The sequence below is a fragment of the Saimiri boliviensis genome, chromosome 7 (assembly GCF_048565385.1).
Source record: "Saimiri boliviensis isolate mSaiBol1 chromosome 7, mSaiBol1.pri, whole genome shotgun sequence".
NCBI lineage: Eukaryota > Metazoa > Chordata > Mammalia > Primates > Cebidae > Saimiri > Saimiri boliviensis.
In genome coordinates, this window is record NC_133455.1 from 60,188,558 (window position 1) to 60,212,275 (window position 23,718).

The 23,718-nt window shown below is 40.8% G+C and overlaps 1 protein-coding gene across 3 annotated transcripts in view; it reads right to left on the reverse strand.

Annotated features, from left to right (window-relative positions):
- The window catches only part of TBC1D15 (TBC1 domain family member 15), an 81,440-nt gene extending 61,434 nt beyond the window's left edge, over positions 1-20,006 (reverse strand). For 2 of the 3 annotated variants that reach the window (XM_003927807.4, XM_003927808.4), the window contains exon 1: positions 19,915-20,006. In XM_003927807.4, coding sequence (XP_003927856.3) covers positions 19,915-19,944 — 30 coding nt within the window. In that variant the 5' untranslated portion in view covers positions 19,945-20,006. Of the gene's footprint in view, positions 1-7,046; positions 17,512-19,914 lie in introns of those variants that run through there. The other variant, XM_074402550.1, reaches the window with a different exon arrangement.
- Between the last annotated feature and the right edge of the window lie 3,712 nt (positions 20,007-23,718).

The window sequence follows — 23,718 nt, forward strand, 5'->3', positions numbered from 1 at the left end:
TGATCTATAACAACATATGCAAATCAATAAATGTGATCTATAACATCATTAGAATGAAGAATAAAAATCATATGATCATCTCAATAGACAAGGGAAAAAAGTTTTGTATTAATATTAAACATTCCTCATGATAAAAAACCTAAACAAGTTAGTGGAAGAAACATACCTGAACACAATGAACTCTACAGCCAACAGGCAAGAGAAAGAAAGAACATCCAAATTGTAAAGAATTCTTGTTTGCAGATGTAATCTTATATATAGAAAACCCTGAAAACTCTACTAAGAAAACTCCTAAAGTTGATAAATTACATAAAGTTGCAGGACACAAAATCAATGTACAAAAATCTGTAGCATTTCTAAACACCAATAATGCACTAGCAGAAAAAGAAACCATTTACAATAGCTACAAACAAAAAAGAAATAATGTAGGAATAAATTTAACCAAGGTGAAAGATCTCTACAAAAATAACTATAGGCCAGGTGCAGTGGCTTACGTCTGTAATCCCAGCATTTTGGGAGGCTGAGGCAGGTGGATCACAAGGTCAGGAGTTCAAGACCAACCTGGACGATACCTCTATCTCTACTAATAAAAAAAAATTAAATTAACCAGGCACTGTGGCACATGCCTGTAGTCCCAGCTACTGCGGAGGCTAAGGCAGAAGAATTGCTTGAACCCAGGAGGTGGAGATTATAGTGAGCCGAGACTGTGCCGCTGCACTCCAGCCTGAGCGAAAGACTCCATCTCTCTCTCTCTCTCTCACACACACACACACACACACACACACACACAAAGAATAACTACAAACACTGATGAAAACTTAAAGAGGACATAAAATAACGGAAAGCCATCCATGTTCATAGATTGGAAGAAATAATATTGTGAAAATGACCACACTACCAAAAGTAATCTACACATTCAATGCAATCCCTATCGAAATACCAATGACAATGTTCCCAGAAATTGAAAAACAATCCTAAAATTCATATGGAATCCCAAAGACCCCAAATAGCCAAAGCAATCCTAAGCAAAAAGAACAAAGCTAGAAGCATCACACTACCAGACTTCAAGGTATACTACAAGACTACAGTAACGAAAACAGCATGGTACTGACATAAAAACATACACAGATTAATTAAATAGAATAAGGAAGCCAGAAATAAATTTAGAGCCAACTAATTTTTGACAAAGTCACCAAGAACATTCTTTGAGGAAGAAACAGTCTCTTCCATGAATGATGCTGGGAAAACTAAATATGTGTAAGCAGAAAAATGAAATTAGAACCCTGTCTCTCACCACATACAAAAATCAACTCAAAATGGATTGAAGGGCTGGGTGTGGTGGCTCATGCTTGTAATCTCAGCACTTTGGAAGGCTGAGTCAAGCAGATCACCTGAGGTTGGGAGGTCAAGACCAGCCTAGCCAACATGGTGAAGCCCCATCTCTACTAAAAATACCAAAAAAATTAGCTGGGCATGGTGGTGGGTGCATGTGATCCCAGCTACTCAGGAGGCTGAGGCAGGCGAATTGCTTGAACCTGGGAGATGAAGGGTACAGTGAGATAAGATCGCTCCACTGCACTCCAGCCTGGGCAACACAGCGATCTCAAAAAAACAAAACAAAACAAAACAAAAGGATTGAAGATTTAAATGTCAGGTCCAAAAATATGAAACTATTATAAGAAAATGCCTCAAAAACTACTAGAGGAAATTCTTCAGGACACTGATCAGGAAGATGATTTTATAGAGAAGACTGCAAAAGCACTGGCGTCAAGAGAAAAAACAAACAGGATTACCTCAAACTAACAGCTTCTACACAGCACAGCAAACAATCAATAGAATAAAGATACAAACTGTAGAATGGGAGAAAATACCTGCAATCTATATATCCAACAAGGGTTTAATATCCAGAACATAAAAGGAAGTCAAAAAACTCAACAGAAAAAAAAAATACTCCAATTTAAGAATTGTCAAATGAGCTAATATCTCTCAAAAGAAGATTTACAGGGAGTTTATATTCAAGGCAACTTGAATCTATGCTCCTGGAATGCAATCCTCAATCTTGGCCCAAATAAACTCTACACCTAAATTAAAAAATACCAATGACAAAAAAACAGACACACACAGATGGCTAACAGGTATATCAAAGAAATGTTCAACATAACTGATGAGTAGAATACAAATCAAAACTTCAATGAATACCATCTCATCCCAGAAAGGCTAATTAACTGATGACTAACTCTGTCATCCAAAATACAAAAAAAAAAAAAAAAAAAAAATGCTGGTGAGGATCTGGAGAAAAGATAACTTTTATACACTCCTGGTGGGAATGTAAATTGGTACAACCACTGAAGAAAACAGTATGAAGGTTCCTCAGAAAACTAAAAACAGCGGCTGGGCGCGATGGCTCACACCTGGCCTTAATCCCAACACTTTGGGAGGCCAAGACAAGCAGATGGCTTGAGATCAGGAGGTCAAGACTATCTTGGGCAACATGGAAAACCCCATCTCTATAAAAATTTTTAAAAAATCATTAGCCAGGCATGGTGGCACATGCTTGTAGTCCCAGCTATTCAGGAGGCTGAGCTGGGGAGATTGCCTGAACCCAGAAATTGGAGGTTGCAGTAAGTCAAGACTGAACCACTGCACACCAGCTTGAGCAACAAAGCAAGACTCCATCTCAAAAAAAAAAAAAAGAAGAAGAAGAAGAAGAAGAATTAACATATGATTCAATAATCTCACTTTTGAGTATATATCAAAAGAAAATCAGCATGTCAAAGAAGCACTCCGATGTTTAATGCAGCACTACTCACAAAAGCCAAATACGGAGTCAATGTAAGAATCTATCAACAGATGACTGGATAAAGAAAATGTGGTGGCCGGGCACAGTGGCTCACACCTATAATCCCAGCATTTTGGGAGGCTGAGACGGGTGAATCACCTGAAGTCGGGTATTCGAGACCAGCCTGACCATCATGGAGAAAACCTGTCTCTACTGAAAATACAAAATTAGCCAGGTGTGGTGGTGCATGCCTGTAATTTCAGCTACTCGGGAGGCTGAGGCAGAAGAATCACTTACACCTGGGAGGCGGAGGTTGCAGTGAGCCGAGATTGCACAATTGCACTCCAGCCTGGGCAACAAGAGAGAAACTCTGTCTCAAACAAGAAAAAAAAAAAGAAAGGAATAAAATGTGGCATATATACACAATGGTATACTATCAAGCCATAAAAATGAAAAAAATTCTGTCATTTGCAGCAACATGGATGAGCAAAAAGGACACATGTTAAGTAAAATAAGTCAGGCACAGAAAGATAATACCACACATTCTAACTCATGTGGAAACTAAAAAGTTGACTTCATAGAAGTAGAAAGTAGAACAGCAGCTACTATAGGCAGGGAAGGGTTGGGGGAAGGGGAATAGACAAAGGTTGGTTAATGAATACAAAAGTACAGCTAAACAGGAAGAATAAATTCTAGTGTTCTACAGCCCTATCGCATGATATAATTAACGATTTGTTGTATATTTTCTTTTTTTTTTTTTTTTTTTTTTTGAGACGGAGTTTCGCTCTCGTTACCCAGGCTGGAGTGCAATGGCGCGATCTCGGCTCACCGCAACCTCCGCCTCCTGGGCTCAGGCAATTCTCCTGCCTCAGCCTCCTGAGTAGCTGGGATTACTGGCACGCGCCACCATGCCCAGCTAGTTTTTTGTATTTTTAGTAGAGACGGGGTTTCACCATGTTGACCAGGATGGTCTCGATCTCTCGACCTCGTGATCCACCCGCCTCGGCCTCCCAAAGTGCTGGGATTACAGGCTTGAGCCACCGCGCCCGGCCGTATATTTTCAAATAGTTAGAAGAGCAGATCTTGAATGCTTCCAACACAAAGAATTAATAAATGTTCAAAGTGATAGACATACTAAGATTTGCTTATTACACAATATATTCATATTTCAAATTATCGCACTGTACCCCATAAATATGTACAATTATGTGCCAATTAAAAATAATAAAAGCAAAATCTAGATTTTTTTTAAAGTCCAATTAAAGCTTTAATAATATGCAACAATGAAGACGATATTTCTTAATTAGACTCTCATGAATTGATTCCTGAGGAGTATCATTCTGCCACAAAACATTCTGCTTCTATGTTTATCAATTGTAATAACTGACATTTGAAAAGATATCTCCAGGCATATTTGTTACAAAAAACTATTTTGCTACAGGAAACAATTATGATGCGAAGAACTTCATCTCAGATAACATTTGTTAGTAGAATAAGCTTTTGGTTTCTTTACTCTGATTTTATTCATGATCTCTAATGCAAAATAAAAAGAAAGGTTCTGCCCAGGCACAGTGTACCACACCTGTAATCCTAAGATATTGGAAGGCCAAAGCAGGAGGACTGCTTGAGACCAGGAGTTCAAGACCATCCTTGGCAGTAAAGTAAGATGCCCACTTCTCTTTTAAGAAAAAAAAAAAAATGAAATTAAAAACTTTTAAAAAGAAAGCTTCACATGCTTTTATCTGCTATGTAATATTTTTATTATGCATTACTTTACAAAAATATTTCTCCATTACCACATCTGACCCTCAAAATTCAGTTGGACAGACATTATCATTCCCATCTTGTAACTGAAAAAACTGCAACGAAATATTATGCTTTGCTCAAGGTTCTTCCACTACTTTGGAGGTGAGACTCAAAGGTCTACTCTACAAGTTTTATTTGTCCAAAGAGTACCTAATGAAGAATGCTATCGACTTAAGACTCAGCACATATGGACATTGACAAAACTAATCCAATATCCTACGTGCTGTTTGCATCCCAACCTGGAGTATTCACTAACTACCAGTGCTGTGAATATGAGTAGGTCCTCCGTACTATAGAAAACAAAGAAAGAGCATCAGCGGTCACTTTCTTCCTTTCTACTACTTAAGATTTGAGAGAAAATGAAGAGCTCACAGGAACAATCAAAAAAATAATAATAAGTCAGGAAAAAAAAGAAAAAAATATATATCCCAAGAAGGTAAACGCCTATGGAAATTACAATCCGGAATCTGGCAAACAGTAGGCTAAAAGAAGAAAAGTACTGAAACAAAAGCCTATACTACCAGAGATGTGTAATGTGTTTGAGACTCCTTACACAAGCAGCCAAATTCTACAAAGAATCAGCACCATGAATCCCAAATAACAGAAGAAGCAATAAAAACTTCCCATGACTGTTAACTTAGGGATACAGAGGTATCAATATGTAAAAACAGAACAGCCTAATCAGTTTCCCAGACCATATCTCAGATATTACTAGAAGTCTATAAAAGATCCTCAAGTCTAACAACTTACTAATTTGTGATATTTTATAAGAGAACAAATTATACGGCAAAAACTTATCTGGAATACAAACCTAATGGTGATATAAACGATGGTTTCATCTTCCAGTTCATCTGGCAGAGAACACTGAATACAAAAACTGCACGAAGGATACATAGTGTCAAAATCAAGATTTGGGAGGTTTGGCAGTATGGGGGTGGGTGAACCATAATTTCTGTATGGTCCAATCTTTAAAATTTGATTAAATGATTAACACGGAAATTGGAAGAGAATAACAACATACCCCCAAAAAATAAGATATCACATATAACAAAAAGACAAAAGATGCAACTGATTAAGAAAAACTTAATGTTACCCAGTAATATTAAGTAGAAGATATGGAAGAAATTTTTTTTAAAAAATGACACAACAGCTATGTTTTAATACTACTACTAATAAATGCAAGAAAGTGACTATGATAAAAGTTAGGATCATGGTTACTTAGGAGACAAGGGGTGGTATATGGAAAGTCATCTGGAGTTATCCACAAAGGTCTATTTCTTAACCTGAATGGTGGTTACAAGAAAGTTTGCCTATGACTCATTCAGATATATAAAAAGTGTGATTTTCAGTATCTGAATTTTGCTTTACAACAAAAATGCTAAAAATTACTGGTAATAAACACAAAATGATACGGTTCAACTGTGTCCCCACTCAAATCTCATCTCAAATTTTAATCTCCACATATCAAGAGAAAGAGCCAGTGGGGCGTGATTGGATCATAAGGACAGTTTCCCCCATGCTGTTCTCATGATATAAGAAAGTTCTCACAAGATCTGATGGTTTAAAAGTGGCAGTTGCCCCTGAGCACTCTCTCCTGCCGCCATGTAAGACATGCCTTGCTTATCCTTCACCTTCCTCCATGAAGTTTCCTGAGGCCTCCCCAGCCATGCGAAATTCTGAGTCAATTAAACTTCCTTCCTTTATAAATTTACCTAGTCTCACTTATTTCTTTACAGCAGTGTGAAAATGAACTAACACACAAAATGTAAAAGTCTTAAATAGGATCCAAATCAAATCTCAAGGGTACAGAAGGAATATTTATCTGATGGAAAACATGACACAGATTCAACAATGGAAAAATATACCTTGAGAAAAAGAAAGGGAAGGACAGATCAAGCAGATACGTGAGGAAGTAGTACTACCTATCATCAAATGAACCTGCAAAAGAAAAGGCGGTATGGTGGGGTAGGTAAGGAATGCTATTGTTTTGGAAGATTATACAGACTATCAATGAGACGGAAGAAAAAAATACTTTTTTACTTTTCTTTTCTTTCCTTTTTTTTTTTTTTTTTTTTTTTTTGAGATGGAGTCCCACTCTGTCTCCCAGGCTGGAGTGCAGTGGCTTGGCTCACTGGAACCTGTGCCTCCCAGGTTTGAGCAATTCCTGCCTCAGCCTCCCAAGTAGCTGGGATTCCAGGCGTGCACCACCACACCTGGCTAATTTTTGCATTTTTAGTAGAGACAGGGTTACACCATGTTGGTCAGGCTGGTTTTAAACTCCTGACCTCATGATCCACCTGCCTCGGCCTCCTAAAGTCCCGGGATTACAGGTGTGAGCCACTGCGCCCAGTCAAAAAAGACACTTTAATACAAATTACAAACTGGTATAAAACCACTCTATGTAGACGATGATGACCTTCGGCTACCCAAATATCTACTGGCACACTCTCTAAATACATACCATCTGTTAAAATTCTTGAACGTCTTGCTGATAATGTCACCTGTCAGAAGGTACAGAACAGAAGAGAATTAATGTAGACCAACAAGAAGGAAATAGTAAAATCTGGGGAGAAAATCGCTATCTTAAGAGTTCAGAACAACAAAGAGAACAAATTTGGAACACAAACATTCAGCCTAGGATTGAAGGGGGAAAAAAAAAACATGTACAGAAGAGACAGGTATTAATTCCATCAAAAACAAAAAGGAAAAAGAAACCCTATACAGAAACTTCCACTACTGGCCAAGATGAAATGACAGGCTGGATTTACTCTCCCACCAGGAAAACAATATTATTAATAATAAACTAAAAATACTGACCAATCTACGAAACAATGGTTTTCAAGACACTCTCCATTAAACAATGAAGGACAGTAACTACTGAGAGATAGGAACCAAATTAAGTGAGCAATACAATTGTCTAGCTTACTGTCTTGAGTTCCCAGTTATGGGAAAGGGAGAAAAAACTCAGAAGGTGTCCAGTGAGGAGAGAGATGTGGGAAATGGAGGATGCCAACACAGCTAGAATTTCTGGAAGAAAATACCAGAAAAAAGAGAAGTATACACAGGAAACTCAAGAAATCTGAAGTCTTCCTTGAGTATTCAGCAGAATATGGAACAGTGCATGTTTGTCAGTAAACTCTTCAAGGCAAGAGGGAAACTATTAGAAGAAACTATCTGCAGGCTCACATAGCTGTTTGCACTAGTCAGGGTGGGAAACCTCATCATTCACAAAGCACTGGGTAAAACAGTCTTGCCTCATTAGTGAAGCAAAATTAGCTCTACACTAAACGCTGTGCTGATCCCATTTAGCAAAGTTTAAAAGCGAGACCCAAAACTACCGAACTGTCTCCAAGCAACTTAAGTGCCTTTTAACATAAAGCTCAGTAATATTTTACAGAACACAAAAATATCTAGCATCCAAAAAGAGAATTCAACATATCTGACATCCAGTAAAAAATTTACCGCTTAAGGCATGCTAAGTGCCAGGAAAATATAACCTATAAGAAGAAGAAAAAGCAATCGATTAAAAATGGCCACAAAATGACACAAATAATCAGTAGTGAAGGATATTAAAGTATTATTTTGTCTATTCCATGTGTTCAAGCCACTGAAGTCACAACTTGGCCAGGTGCAGTGGCCTGTAATCCCAGCACTTTGGGAGGGTGGTATGGTTTGGATCTGTGTCCCTGCCCTAATTTCATGTTAAATTCTAATCCCCAATGTTGGAGGTGGGGCCTGGTGGCAGGGAATGGGATTATGGGGGCAGTTTCTCATGGTTTAACACCATTCCACTTGATGCCATCATGGCAATAGTGAGTTCTCATGAGATCTGATTGTTTATAAAAATATGTAGTATCTCCCCTCTATCTCTTCCTTCTGCTCTGGCCATGTGAAGTGCTGGCTCCCCCTTTGCCTTCCACCATCATTGTAAATTTCCTGAGGCCTCCCTAGAAGCTGAGCAGATGCCAGCATCACACTTCCCATACAGCATGAAGAACTATAAACCAATTAAACCTCTTTTCTCTATAAATTGCCCACTCTCAGGTATTTCTTTAGAGCAATGAGTAAGAATTGACTAATACAGAAAAGTGGTACCAGGACTGGGGTTGCTATAAAGACACCTGAAAACGTGGGAGCAGCTTTGAAATTAGGTAACAGACAGAGGTTAGAAGAGTGTGGAGGGCTCAGAAGAAGACAGGAAGATGGGGAAAAGTTTGGAACTTCCTAAAGACTGGTTGAACAGTTGTGACCAAAATGCTGGTAGTGATATGGGGAGAGAAGGCTAGGCTAAAGATATCTCATATGGAAATGAGAAACTACTGGGAACGGGAGTAATGGTCACTTTTGTTATGTCTTAGCAAACAGCCTGGTTGCACTGTGACCCTGCTCTTGGGATCTGTGGAACTCTGAACTTGAGAGGGATGATTTAGGGTATCTAGTGGAAGAAATTTCTAAGCAGCAAAGTGTTCACGATGTGATCTGGCTGCTTCTAACAACCTATGCTCAATTATGTGTAAACAAAGAAATGACATGAAACTAGAACTTATATTTAAAAGATAAGCGGAACATAAAACCAGAAAATTTGTAGCCTGGTCGTGTGGCAATAAAGAAAAGCCCATTTTCAGGAGAGGAATTGAAGCCCATGGCAGAAATTTGCATAACTAACAGAAAGGCAAGTGCTGATAGCCAAGACAATGGGGAAAAGGACTTAAAGGCATTTCACAGTCCTTTGCAGCCATTCCCATTACAGGACCAAGGCCTAGGAGGGAAAAATGGTTTCCTTGGCTAGGCCAGGGCCCTGCTGCCCTGCACAACCTCAGGACACTGCTCCCTGCATCCCAGCTACTACAGCTTCAGCTGTGGCTCAAAAGGGCCCACATAAAGCTCAGGCCGCTGCTTCAGAAGGTGCAAGCTATAAGCCCTAGCAGTCTCCACATGATGTTAAGCCTGCAGTTGCACAGAATGCAACAGTTGAAGCCTGAGAGTCTCTGCCTAGAATTCAGAGGATGTATGGAAAAGCCTGGTAATACAAGCAGAACCCTGCCACAGGGGCAGAACCCTTCTGGAGAACCTCTACTAGGGCAGTGAGGGAGAAAAATGTGGGACTGGAGCCCCACATAGAGTCCCCACAAGGGTACTGCCTAGTGGAGCTGTGAGAAGAGGGCCACTGTCCTTCAAACCCCAGAATGATAAATCCACCAACAGCTTGCACTCTCAGCATGGAAGAGCCACAGGCATACAATGCCAGCCCTTGAGAGCAGCCACAGAGGCTAAGCCCTGCAACACCACAGGGCAGAGCTGTTCAAGGCCTTGGGTCGCCATCCCTTGCATCAGTGTGCCCAGGTGTGGGACATGAAGTCAAAAGAGATTATTTTGGAGCTTTAAAATTTAATAACCACCCTGTTGGGTTTCAGACTTGCATGGGCCTGTAGCCCCTTTCTTTTGACTGATTTCTCCCTTTTGGAATGGGAATATTTACCCAATGCCTATAACCCCACTGAATCTTGGGAATAACTAACTTGTTTTTGATTTTACAGCCTCATAGGTGGAAAGGAATAGCTTTGTCTGAGATGAAACTCTGGACTTCGGACTTCTGAGTTAATGCTGGAAAAGAGTTAAGACTCTGAGGGACTACTGGGAAAGTATGATTCTATTTTGAAATGTGATAAGGGCATGAGGTTTGGGAGGGATCAAAAGTGGAATAATATGTTTGGATCTGTGTCCCTGCCCAAATCTCAAGTTGAATTGCAATCCTCAATGTTGGAGGTGGGGCCTGGTAAGGGATAAGGGGGTGATTTCTCATGGTTTAACACCATCCACTCTTGATGCTGTCATCACAATAGTGAGTTCTCATAAGATCTGGTTGTTTAAAAGTGTGTGGCACCTCCCCTACTTCCTCCTGCTCTATGTGAAGTGTTGGCTCGCTCTTTGTCTTCCACTATGACTAAGTTTCCTGAGGCCTCCCTAAAATCTGAGCAGATGCCACCATCATGCTTCCTGCACAGCCTGTAGAACCATGAGCCAATTAAACCTCTTTTCTCTATAAATTACCAGGTCTCAGGTATTTCTTTATAGCAGTGTGAGAACTGACGAATACAGAGGCCAAGGCAGGAGGATCACCTGAGGGCAGGAGTTCAAGACCAGCCTAGGCAACACAGCTAGACCCCATGTCTACAAAATAAAAAATAAAAAAATTAGTCAGGAATGGTGGCACATGCCTGTAGTCCTAGCTACTTAGGAGGCTGAGGTGGAAGGATCACTTGAGCCCAGGAATTCAAAGTTGTAGTGAGCCATGATCTTATCAGTGTACTTCAGCCTGGGCAACAGAACAAAAACTCTGTAGCTTGTCCCGCTGCTGCCTGTGACTGCACAGCCAACCTGCTCAGAAGAAGCTGGGTCACGCCACTGTGCAGACCCCACTGGCTCTGCATGACAGGTGAAATGCACTGGTTTAGAATTTCTGATGTCTCTCAAACCACTCTAGCCAGTGTAGCCCCAGTATTTACTGTGATAATATTTAACAAACAGAGAAATTTTACTTCTTTTGTAAGGAAGAAAACTGAGTTATACCAAGAGCTAGGTCTTCAGGCCAGAGATTTGAGATTTCAGCATGTAATGAGTATGACAATCAGAAACAATAGGATTATCATGAGAACGGAGTCTTTGAAAGCTGAGATAACTCCAGATTTGTCTTCTGACATTAGATCATCATAATTTAAACTCAGAGCAATGGGTATTCTGAGAACTCCCTTCGCAGTTGTCTGGAGGAGATCAACTTTGTTATAAACCCTTTAACCTTTTGAGTTTAGAGCTATAGAAGCACTCCTGCAATACTAGATCAATAACCTTCTGGGGAAACTTAGCATTCTGCATCCAATGATCCTTGAGATGTCTCTAATGCAGCTCAGGAGCTTAGGGTAGTAGTGACTGATCATTCACAAAGTATTATTTTCATCAATCTGGACCACCACTGCAGAATAATAATGATGCTAAATCTACAGCTGACCATAAGAACCTTCTCTCTTTCTCCCTTTGAAGAAATAGAAGTTGCTTTTGGAATGAATCTAGAATCTTACAGGCGTGAACTACTGTGCCGGGCCCAATAGATATTATTTGGAAATAAAAAAAACATAGTGATATGTACAACAACAAGAATGAATCTCAAGATAATTAACCTGAATAAAGAAAGCCACACAAAAACAGAGTATATACTATATAATACCATTTATATAAAGTTCTAGAAAATTAAAACTAATTTATAGTGACAAAAAAATGCTCAGTGGTTGCCTAAGAACAGATGGAATGATGAGAGTACAGTGAATCAAGAGAAAACGTACAGAGGTGGTGAAAATGTCATTATCTTAATTGTGTTCATGGGTTCCTGGTGTACACAAACGTCAAAAGTTGTGTACCCTAAATACATGTGGCCTATTATGTCAACTGTATCTCAAAAATAGCTGTATAGGCCAGGCACGGTGGCTCACACCTGTAATCCCAGCACTTTGAGAGGCTGAGATGAGTGGATCACTTGAGGCCAAGAGACCAGACAGAGCAACATGGCAACACCCCATCACTACAAAAAATACAAAAATTAGCTGGGTGTGATGGTACACGCCTGCAGTCCCAGCTACTCGGAGGCGGAGGCCGTAGTGAGCCAAGAGCACACCACTGCACTTCAACCTGGGCCATGAAGCAAAATCATGTCTCAGGAAGAAAAAAAAAAAAAAAGTTGTATAAAAAATAATTTACATGAAAAGTCTCTTGTTGTAAACTGTAAAAACCTAACTAAAAATACACAAATACGTGAGGACATTGTCACTAAAAATAAAAAAAACAACAACAAAAAATTAGTCTTGCCTCAAAAAACAAAAATTAATTAACAATCACACCGGCACTTAATTTGGAATCAGGTGTTCACAGGAAGCAAAATGTATCAAGAGTATTCAAAGACTTGCCACTTGGTGGTGCTAAACTGATTGTATAAAACTCAATTCAACAAATTTTTATTAAACAGTTATGTGCCACACACCATAAAGAACAGAAAGACTGAAAGGTATTAGAGTTCCTTGCCGGTATGTAGCTAGCAATATTATTATAAAGGTAAAATATTTACACAAGAAGAAATATTTTAAGTGTAAAAGTACCACAAAAAAAGATGAAAGTTTTCCTTTTAGGATAAAAATGTCTCATGTCCTCCAGGCTCGTTTATTCTTAAATATTTGCTAAGATGCCCAAGCAGGTAAGTACATGTATAAAACTTCCAATGATGGCCTGCTAGCAGCAAAAGAAACTGCATTTTGTTTTTCTCCTCTAGCAAAGGAGCTATGTCAAACATAACTTATTTAAAAAGCTCTGGTGACCACAGCAAACATTTTAGAATAAATTTTCTCACCTCCAATTTAGCAAAAGTTTTAATTAAAAAGCAAAAATGAGGCAGAAAAACAGATAAATTCAACTTTTAGACAGAGTGTACTTTTTTGCACAATCCAACTCAAAAATGTCCTTCCTAACACAAAGAGCTGGAAAAAATAAGGAATCTTCAAAATACCGTAATTTTTATACTGTCCTTACACTTAATGAATTTTTACTTACATTAGGATAATTATAATCTTTATTTACAAAAATGGAAGATAAAGGAAAACATCCAACCCAAATACTTTAAATGTACCAGTAAGTTTATAGTAAAATGATTGCCCCAAATCTTTCTCCAAACTTGGAAACCCATCACCTGCCATACACAACATACATTCTTGACTTCAGCAATTATGTGAACTTTTAGGCTAATATAACAACCAAAAAAGTTTCAAAAGTTCAGTTTATTTAAAAACTATTTGGCATAAAGACGATAATTTGAGCTTTTGGTTCCAGAAAGTATCCCCAGGAAATGCAAGACGGAGCATCCTAATGGGCTCCATACCCAAATATCTAAGCACCTACTTGATATCTCTACTTCAATAAGGCATCTTAAACTCAATGTGTTCTTTCTAAACCTGCTCTTCCAATATTCCCAAATCTGTCAAAGATATCTCATCCACTTAGTTATCCTAAATGTCCCTCTCACCATCCAAACCTTCTTATCTGACACTGGCCCCTCATCATTTCTAGCCTAAGTCACTAAAATAACATTCTAATCTCTCTTCTCCCGATCTAATCACCTTTCAATAATCTGTGTAAGGGGCATAATGTATAACCACTGCCCAAACTAACCTTTACAAAATGTCCATCTGGTTATATCACACAGGAGCTTAAAAATCTGACTTCACCCTTTACCTCTACAGTGAGGCCGTACATCCTTATACTCTGCAACACACAGAACATTCTGCTTTGAGCCACTCAGAACTCCCCTGTTACTTGAAAGCTTTGTGCCTCTTTCCAGGTTTATTCTGTCTCATCTACTTTGAACACCCTTTTATCCTTTCTCTTTGCAAATAATTGCTACTAAATCCTTCAGAAAAGAACATAAGCAATAGCCTACCTAAACTCTCAGAACTACTCCCCATTCCACCTAATCTGATTTGGAGTTTCTTTACTCATACACTCAGCACATTTATGAGCACCAACCAGAGGCTGGGAATAAAAGGTGTCAGTGGAAAAAACGCACACAATGACAAGTGTCTGACTGACCTGGCAGTATCATGTAAACCAGTAAATCAATGTTTATAGTACAGTGTGATAGAGGAATGCAGAGAATCCTGAATGAGATACCCTTTCAGTTACTTCTTCAATAAATATACAGTAAACGCCTACCAAGCGGCAAGTACAAAGCAAGCTACTACTAGGTATAAATAAATAAGACTCAGTCACTACCTCCACAGCTGTTACAATCTAACTGGGAATTAGGACAAGAAAACAGACAATTTCAACAAGTAAGTACCAATAGGCTGCCACAGCAAGCCCTAATAAATGCTGTCTTACCTAGATTTAGAAGGCTCAGATAGAGTGAGAATCAGGAAGACTTACTTAGAGTGAAATATAAACTGAGATCTGAATAATGGCAATTGTAATTACTAGAGAGTACAAAGAAGCAGAGGATGTATGTTCTTAGCAGAGGGTATGTTATATACAGAGCAAGCAGTTCAGTTCTCGATTGAAACCAATATGCCAGAGATAGAGTCTAAATAGTTTAGAAACAAAAATAGAGATCAGATCAGATCATAAAGGGTTGCACAAGCCATGCTAAAGAATTTAGGAGTTTGAAATTTATCCTGACGGCAGACAAAACCAACTAGAAACTTGCCTTTCCTAAGCCAGTAAGGTGGCTGCAGGGCCAAGAACAAACAGCTGCAGTAATCCAGGGAGGGAGAGATTCATGGTTGCTTGAACTAAGGCAATGGTAATGGGATGAGGAAAGGCAGATGGCTTAGAAAGATATTTACAAGATCAAAATGACAAGACTTCATGACTGATTAGATGTGAGAGGTAAAGGGAGAAGAAAGGAGAAGAGTCAAGGGCAAAACTGTGTAGATGAGGTTATTTACTGATAGGTAGAACAGAAAGAAGAAAGCAAACAATCAGTTTTATCTGGGATGTGTTAATCATTAATGACTGCGGAACAACAACAACAACAAAAAACGCAGAATACAGGTGGTTGTAAGGGTAACACATCATGGATGGTCTGAAGTGAAGAGTGAGCCTTTGAGATAAAGAGAATGGTATAACTCTCAAGGAAGGACAGAAGGCAGAACTAGTATTGTTTCTCAAGGATATCAGTGTGCCAAGCTAAGTCAGACAGAAGACAGGAACAATTTAGGAGTTTGAGGACACACACAGTCAGGGCTGCAATGATCCATGACCACACCACTGCACTCCAGCCTGGGTGACAGAGAAAGACTGTCCCAAAAATAAATTGACAATAATAATACAAGTCTGTGTTTAACCACCCTTGTATCCAAAGAACTCAGTATAGTAGATACGAAAGAATGCCAGAAAAATTTAAAAATAATACATACTCCTATTATACCCTAAGTAACTACCACGCTATAATATCTAGTATAGGAAAACAAGTCTCCAAGAAAATCTAGATACTGAGAATATCCATCTGTCTAAAGTATAAAAATTTCACAGGACTATGAGCATATTTTAAAAGAACTGGTTAGGGCCAATTTTAAGCTATAAAATAAATTCTTACTAAAAATGCCATCACAAATTCTGATTAAGAAAAAAAAAAAACAGCTGATTTCCCTATTGTCTTAATTAATTTTCTCTTTTATTCTTTTTCTTTTCTTTTTTATTTTTTGACGGAGTCTTGCTCTGTCGCCAGGCTGGAGTGCAACCTCGACCTCCCAGGTTCAAGTGATTCTCCTGCCTCAGACTCCCAACTAGCTGGGACTACAGGCATGTGCCACCATGCCCAGTATTCTTAAGAGAGACAGGGTTTCACCATGTTGGCTAGGATGTTCTTGATCCCTTGACCTCATGATCTGCCCACCTTGGCCTCCCATAGTGCTGCAGGCATGAGCCACCGTACCCGGCTCTTTTTCTTTTTTTGAGAAGGAGACTGCCCCTGTCACCCAGGCTGAAGGGCAGTGGTGCAATCTCAGCTCACTGCAACCTCAGTCCCCTGGGTTCAAGCGATTCTCCAGCCTTAGCCTCCCAAGTAGCTGGGACTATAGGCGTGTACCACCATGGCCGGCGTTTGTATTTTTAGTAAAGATGGGGTTTCATCATCTTGGCCAGGCTGGTCTCCAACTCCTGACCTCCTGATCCCCTACCTCAGCCTCCCAAAGTGATTGGATTACAGGCATACACCACTGGGCCTGGCCAGTAATTTTTAATAGAAAAAAATTCTAATCCAATGAGAAATCCTAGAATGAACTTATGTGTGCAACAGGATTTTACAACTCTGAAACAAAACAGCTATTAGTGAACCCATTTCTCTCACTCTATTTAATCCCCCCTCCTTTTCTTTTCTTTTCTTTTTTTTTTTTTTTTTTTTGACAGGTTCTTGTTCTGTCACCCAAGCTGAAGTGTAGTAGCACTGTCATAGCTCCGTGCAGCCTCCATCTCCCAGGCTCAAGCAATCCTCCCACCTGAGCCTCCCAAGTATGTGGGACAACAGGCACACATCACCACAACCGGCTACATTTTTTTGATTTTTCATAGAGATGCGTTCTTATTATGTTGTCCAAGCTGGTCCTGAACTCCTGAACTCAAGTTATCCTCACGTATCAGCCTCCCAAAGTGCTGGAATTACAGGCATAAGCCACCATACCTGGCTCTTCATTTTCTTATACCTTCTTGCTTCTTCCTCTTCACTGAATACCTATTATGTGCCAGAATCTATGCTAGGTGCAGATTAAACATTTCAAGATCTGACCTCATGATGATTAGTGAGTCTACAGGTTCTAATATATTTACCCATTAATCCTCATACCAAGCCCATAAAGTACGTACTGTTATCATATCACAGATTAGGATACTGAAGCACAGAGAGGTTAAGTAATTTTACCCAAGTCGCTTGTAAATGCATGAAGATAATTTCTAAAACTAGATTAGCTTCAGAGATCAGGCTCTTAACCATTACCTTTTGCTGCTTTCCTATATGACAGAGATTAGCTTCCTCCATCACTTTCTAAAACTCCCAAGTTCAAAGCAAGTAGAGTTGTAAGAAAAGTTACATCCTAGGTGGAGTTACTGAGATTCTAATTCAACAGAGCTGGTAGCCCAGCATCTGTACTTTTTTTAAAAAATATCACAAGTGATTTTTATATGCCTTAGCTAACATTCACTCTCCTGGATTTCTAAACTAGAACTCTTAGCTAAATCTTGGTGAAGGGAGAGGGGAAATGAATAAGTAAATATACACATACATTTTCTCCTCACCCCTTTTCCTAAAGAAAAAAGACCAGGAAGTTGGGAAGCATAAAAGTAACATGTCTTTTTATGTCACATTAACCAGCTTTTATTACAATGCTGATGGTAAAAAAAAAAAAAAAAAAAAAAAAAAAGTGAAGGGTTTTTCATTTGTTTTTTAAATCAAGAGAGTATCAGATTTGCATATTAGAAAAATAACTCCAGTGGTGGTGTAGAGAAGACTAAGGGCAGAGACTGTAGACAAGGAGTAAAATCAGCCAAGAAATCAATAAATCAGAACACGTAGCAGAACCTCAAGTGTCTCTTGGACACACAACAACATCTGGCAAAACTAAAAGCCTGAACTATCTAAGAAGATACAGCAAATTTAAGAAACCTCTTACGGTAAAACTGGTAGGACATGGTTACTGATTAGAGTTTGTTATAGGAATGAATGCCTCCAAGTATATTTAACATGCAACCAGGTAAAGATGATGCCATTAAACCAGATCCGAACTTACCGAGAGAACAAGTGGGTTTTGTTGTTCATGATAGTATTATTTGGGAGAGGAGCAGCTTTTGGCATGGAAAACTAGTTTCAGTGGAGTGATGGCAACAGGTGTGAATTTGCAGTGAATGACAATGAATGAGGTTATGAAGTAGAATTATGAAATATAAGTGGTTTTAAGAAGTCAGACTATGAAAGGTAGCAGCTGCAAGGAAAGAGTGAAAAAATGTCTTTCATTTCACAATTCTGCTTCATTGTCTCAAGGATTCTTTCAAAATCAATCCAAACCTGAAAGAGGAAGATATTTAAATGGAAGGGATCCCCTCTTGAAAAGTCCTAGCCTGGGCCAGGCGTGGTGGCTCATAACTGTAATCCCAGCAGTTTGGGAGGCGGAAGCGGGTGGATCACGAGGTCAGGAATTCGAGACCAGCCTGACCAACATGGTGAAACCTCGTATCTACTAAAAATACAAAAAAGTAGCTGGGTGTGATGGCACACGCCTGTAATCCCAGCTACTCAGGAGCCTGAGGCAGGAGAATTGTCTGAACCTGGGAGGTGGAGGTTGCAGTGAGCCAAGATCGTGCCACTGCACTCCAGCCTGGGCGACAGAGTGAGACTTCGTCTCAAAAAAAGAAAAGAAAAGAAAAAAGAAAAGTCCTAGCCTGGATCAGTTTAGATGGAAAATCAAACAGGATAATCTTCAAATATGCAGAGAGTTAAGCAGAGTACCAGCATCCCTTAATATAAAGAGTAAAAAACCGACAAGACAACCAAGGAACATGAATAATCAAAATAAGGATGCCCACTCATCATTTAAAAGAGCTAGTATGGACAAGTATGTAATTTCATGGCTTTTTAAAAATTCACATAACCCTAACAATTCCAATACAAGAAATGATGATTGGCATCTCCTCCGTTCTGCAGATAAAGAACGGGAAAGACAGAGAACTCACAACTGCCCAATTTTCCAAGGTCACACTTCAGATTAACAGCAAAACCAAGCCCATATCTGTTATTCAGCCGTCTGATCGAACATTCCAAACACCAAACCACAAACTCTGTCGAATAATTCAAAATGGGGTAGGGAAGGCAACAGGGAGACGTGAGTGAAACTCAAGGAACAGAGGACGCTATCTGCAACGAGTAAACAACCCTTAGTGTTCGATGAGTCACTTCAGTTGATTCCAGTCGTTTAGGAAATACTACCGCACTGGGAAATACCACCAGTGGCTTATCATAAAGCTGACAGCCCTAACTACGTATACATAAGATGTTCCCTCGGAAAGCGAATAGGCACTATACGACGAAACCTCCGCACGTAATCCTAGTTTCCAACGAACTAGGAGTGTGTCACTGATCACCTCCGTAAAACAGCATGACCATTACTCCCAAGGAAAGGTCTAGGAAATAAATATTTGAATAGACGCCTTCCGAGACAAGTGCAGGATGGTGTAAATCTCCAGTTCTCTCAAGAAACATGTCCCGCTGCTCACAATCACCAACCAACTCAGCAGCTTGGTAAAAACAGACCCAATACACTCGTTTCCTCTAAGGGTACAGCTGCCCAGCACCTATTCAGCTCCACCCGAAGGAAACATAGACATTTTCACCACAGTGCAGCAAAGAAAACCAGGGCAAGTTGGGTTTACGCTTCAAAGACAGAAAAGACGTTGGAGTCAGAAGAGTCGACATAAAGAATTAGAGTCAAGGAAAAATGAATCAGGGGGAAAAAAAGAAACTAGACAGCCACCTGCCCCTTAGTAAAGGTAATACGAATAAAAGCCCCTCTGCTCTGGGGCAGAAGAGCGCCGAGGCCCAGCTGGCCTTGGAACAGGAGCCGGCTCTGTAACTCCGCGGCTCAACTGGCATTTTTGGGAAACCAGCTGACACCACCCAGTCTTCTCCTACAGACGCCACGAGTTGTCCTGACATAGAAAGTCCCTCGTGTCCCTCCCCCCTCCAGCTGCCAAGGAGCAAAAGCATCCTGTCCCAGAGAAAAGCCGAGATCTTCCTGGAAGCCGTTACTTACCTTCCCGCTCACAACACCCGCCGCCGCCATGTTTCCTGAGCGTGCCTGGTGATGACGTAGCAGAACCTCACGTGTCTCTCGGACCTACAACAACATCCGGCAAAACCAGAATAACATCCGGGCGGGAAAGGGGCGGGGAGTGGCGGGAAGGGAGCGAAGGCAAGAGGCTGAGCGGAAGAAAGCCGCCTGACGCCTGCGCACTGAGTAGGGCTCGGAGGCAGTTAGGGTGGAGCGTCAGGCGCTGCGCTGCGCTTGCGCTACCCCCACGTCTCCCCAAGGAAGGCTCCTAAAATGAGGATGACCCTGTTTGTATTGGAATTTGTTGGAGACTCTGAATATAGCGAAGGCCACGTCAGTTTGGTGAGATGAAAATAATGCCGTACTGAAAGCCCGCAAGCAATGTCCTGGTTTTGTTGTTTTTGAGACCGAATCTCGCTCTGTCGCCAGGCTGGAGTGCAGGGGCGCGATCTCGCCTCACTGCAGCCTGCGCCTCCCAGTGCAAGCGATTCTCAAGCCTCAGCCTCCCGAGTTGCTAGGATTACAGACGCGCGCCACCACGCCCAGCTGATTTTTAAAATTTTTATTAGAAAGGGGGTTTCGCCACCCTTGCCCAGCCTGGTCTCGAACTCCTGACTTCTGGTAATCCGCCCTCCTCGGCCTCCCAAAGTGCTGGGATTACAGACGTTAGCCACCGCGCCTGGCCCATTGTCCAGGCCTTGTGGCAGTGGGCAAATCACCAACGCGCTCAAAACCTCAATTTCTTATAGTAAAATCGAGGTAGTAGCGTTGCGATGAAGATCCAAAAAAGCCCAGCACTAACACGGAGATATCCCAGCTGTATACAGTATGAGATTTTCCCTGCTGTATATGCGGTTTCTCTGTCTGGTCACTGCCACTCACACGTGACCTCCAGCAAGGTATTTCCAGAGGAACTGTGATAATACCACGCCCTCATAGCTGCAGAGTCCAAGGCACACAGTTTATAGCACCTACACATTACTTAATAGCTCTGTGGCTTAAAGCAAGTTTCTAAATTTATCAAAGCTTCAGGATGTAAACTGGGGATTAACTCCTGCGGAGAATGGTTGTAGGGTTTCACAACACGTGTGGTGAAATAATTTGTAAAGACACTAAGGTAAGAATTTTACTTGTTCTCAGCGCCGTAAAAGAATGCAGAGAATGATTGTATACTACCCTCTTGATAACTCTGGCACAGATCTGGGATTTCCCTGGCTGCAGGGCAGAATAAAAAGTCCCTTTCACCAAAAACACCTGTGCCCATTGAGGTAATTCTGTTTTCACACAGTGGAGAGAGGTTAGAGGCGTTTTAGTTTGGTTGAAGTGAGTGGCAACTAGCTGAACGACAGAAAAGAAGAGTTGCAGGTTATGTGAATATCAGGAACCTAACAGGGGAGGGAAGTGGTGGAACCTTAAGTGGGAATGAATGTGTAGCGTATTAAGGAGACTTCAGGCTAGGTATCTGAGATTCCAACCACGACCAAGATCCTTATACCCAGGCTTGCCATTGAATCAAGAAAACAGCTCACCTACAAGGGATGAATGAGGTGAGACAATGAGAATATTAGCAGTAATCGGCATTGTGTGAAGACTCGAGAGCCTTTTCCAAATGTACTACACTGAGACTAAGACCCCTAGAACCTTCATACAATCTTGGTGTGTAGTGGAACATCCTACTAATGACCCAAATAAAATTTTCCTCCAACTCAGAGCATTGGGATGTTTTCAGAGAAAAATTTTAATGTGATGCCACACTTAACACCCTGTGTTTTTGAGAAAAGTTGAAGTCTTTAGCACAGTGCCAGGAATAAAAGACTCAATAAATGGTAGCTGTTACTCATATTTTAATATAATAAGCTTGAAAACTAAAAGCTTCTCATTGAAAAGCCTCATTGGCATCCCAGGTACAACTGCTACTTCTTGACCTTCTTAGTTTCATTCTCCAAGTGCCCCTCTCTTCCTTTTTCTACAAACACTATTCCTGGGCCATTAACCTCATATTCCGGCATCAAAATTGCCTATGTGCCGATGACTCCCAAATATTCCCAGCCCCAGTCTCTCTTTCCTAAACTCTGGCCCCTGTGTCTACTGCCACTGGACATTTGACTTGAATGACCTAATCATACCTCAAAAAAGCCTTTACTACTCAAAAGTGTATGTGTACAGACCAGCAGCACCAGCATCAGTTGAAAGCTTGTTAGAAATGCAGAATCTGGCCAGGCACGGTGGCTGACGCTTGTAATCCCAGCACTTTCAGAGGGTGAGGCAGCTGATCAGGAGTTCGAGACCAGCCTGGCCAATATGATGAAACCCTAATACAAAAATTAGCTGAGCGTGATGGTGCATGCCTGTAGTCCCAGCTGCTCAGGAACCTGAGGCAGGAGAATGGCTTGAACCTGGAGGTGGAGATTGCAGTGAGCCGAGATCACGCCACTGCATTCCAGCCTAAGTGACAGAGCAAGACTGTCTCAAAAAAAAAAAAAAAAAAAAAAATGCAGAATCTGGCTGGGCACAGTGGCTCATGCCTGTAATCCCAGCACTTTGGGAGGCCAAGAAGGGCAGATAACTTGAGGCCAGGAGCTCAAAACCAGCCTGGCCAACATGGTGAAACCCTGTCTCTTCAAAAAATACAAAAATTAGCATGGTGCGGTGGTGCCTGCCTGTAGTCCTGTAGTCCCAGCTGCTTGGAAGGCTGAGGCCGAAGAATCGCTTGAACCAGGGAGGCAGAGGTGGAAGTTGCAGTGCCCCAAGATCATGCCACTGCACTCCAGCCTGGGCAACACAGCTAGATTGTCTTTAAAAATATATGCAGAATCTCAGAACCCACCCCAGAACTATAGAAAAATCTACACTTTAACAAGATCCCTAGGTGACTTTTATGTTTTTATGCACATTAAACTTTGAGAAGCATAGTCTTTTTTTTTTTTTTTTTTTTGAGACGGAGTGTCACTCTTGTTACCCAGGCTGGAGTGCAATGGCGCGATCTCGGCTCACCACAACCTCTGCCTCCTGGGTTCAGGCAATTCTCCTGCCTCAGCCTCCTGAGTAGCTGGGATTACAGGCATGTGCCACCATGCCCAGCTAATTTTTTGTATTTTTAGTAGAGACGGGGTTTCACCATGTTGACCAGGATGGTCTCATCTCTTGATCTCGTGATCCATCCACCTCGGCCTCCCAAAGTGCTGGGATTACAGGTGTGAGCCACCGCGCCCGGCCCAAGAGAAGCATAGTCTTAAGTGAAACTTTATTTTGCTTTTCTTCTCTGAAAATTAGTACACTTTGTTAAAACAAGAGGTGTAGCTAGAATACAATTCTCAAACTACTGTGGTATCTTAATTCATTCTCTTGCTTTCTGCTTCATCTAACCCCAGCCCATCATTCACACTTCTACCAGATTAATCTTTCTAAAACATAAATGTGATCATGTAAATTCTCTGCTTTAAAATCACTTATGACTTGCCATATCTTCAGGAAAAAGTCCGAATTCTCCAGCATAGCATACAAGGACTTTTATAAACTCTTCCTGCCTACCATTTTAGCTTCATTTCTCAACTCTCCCAACCCCAATTTTCCAATATAGCCAAATATCTGCTGTTCTCTGAATGTGCTATGCTGTGTCTCAAGATTGCTTCTGACTGTAGCACACTGGCTTAGCTTGGGTCATGGGACTGTCTCTGAGCCAAGCACTATAGACCAGATTATATGATGTTCTCAATTTAAAAAAAAAAACTCACTAATGATCTAACCCCCATTAGTCCCTTTTTTCATTTGGCCAACATTTATTTG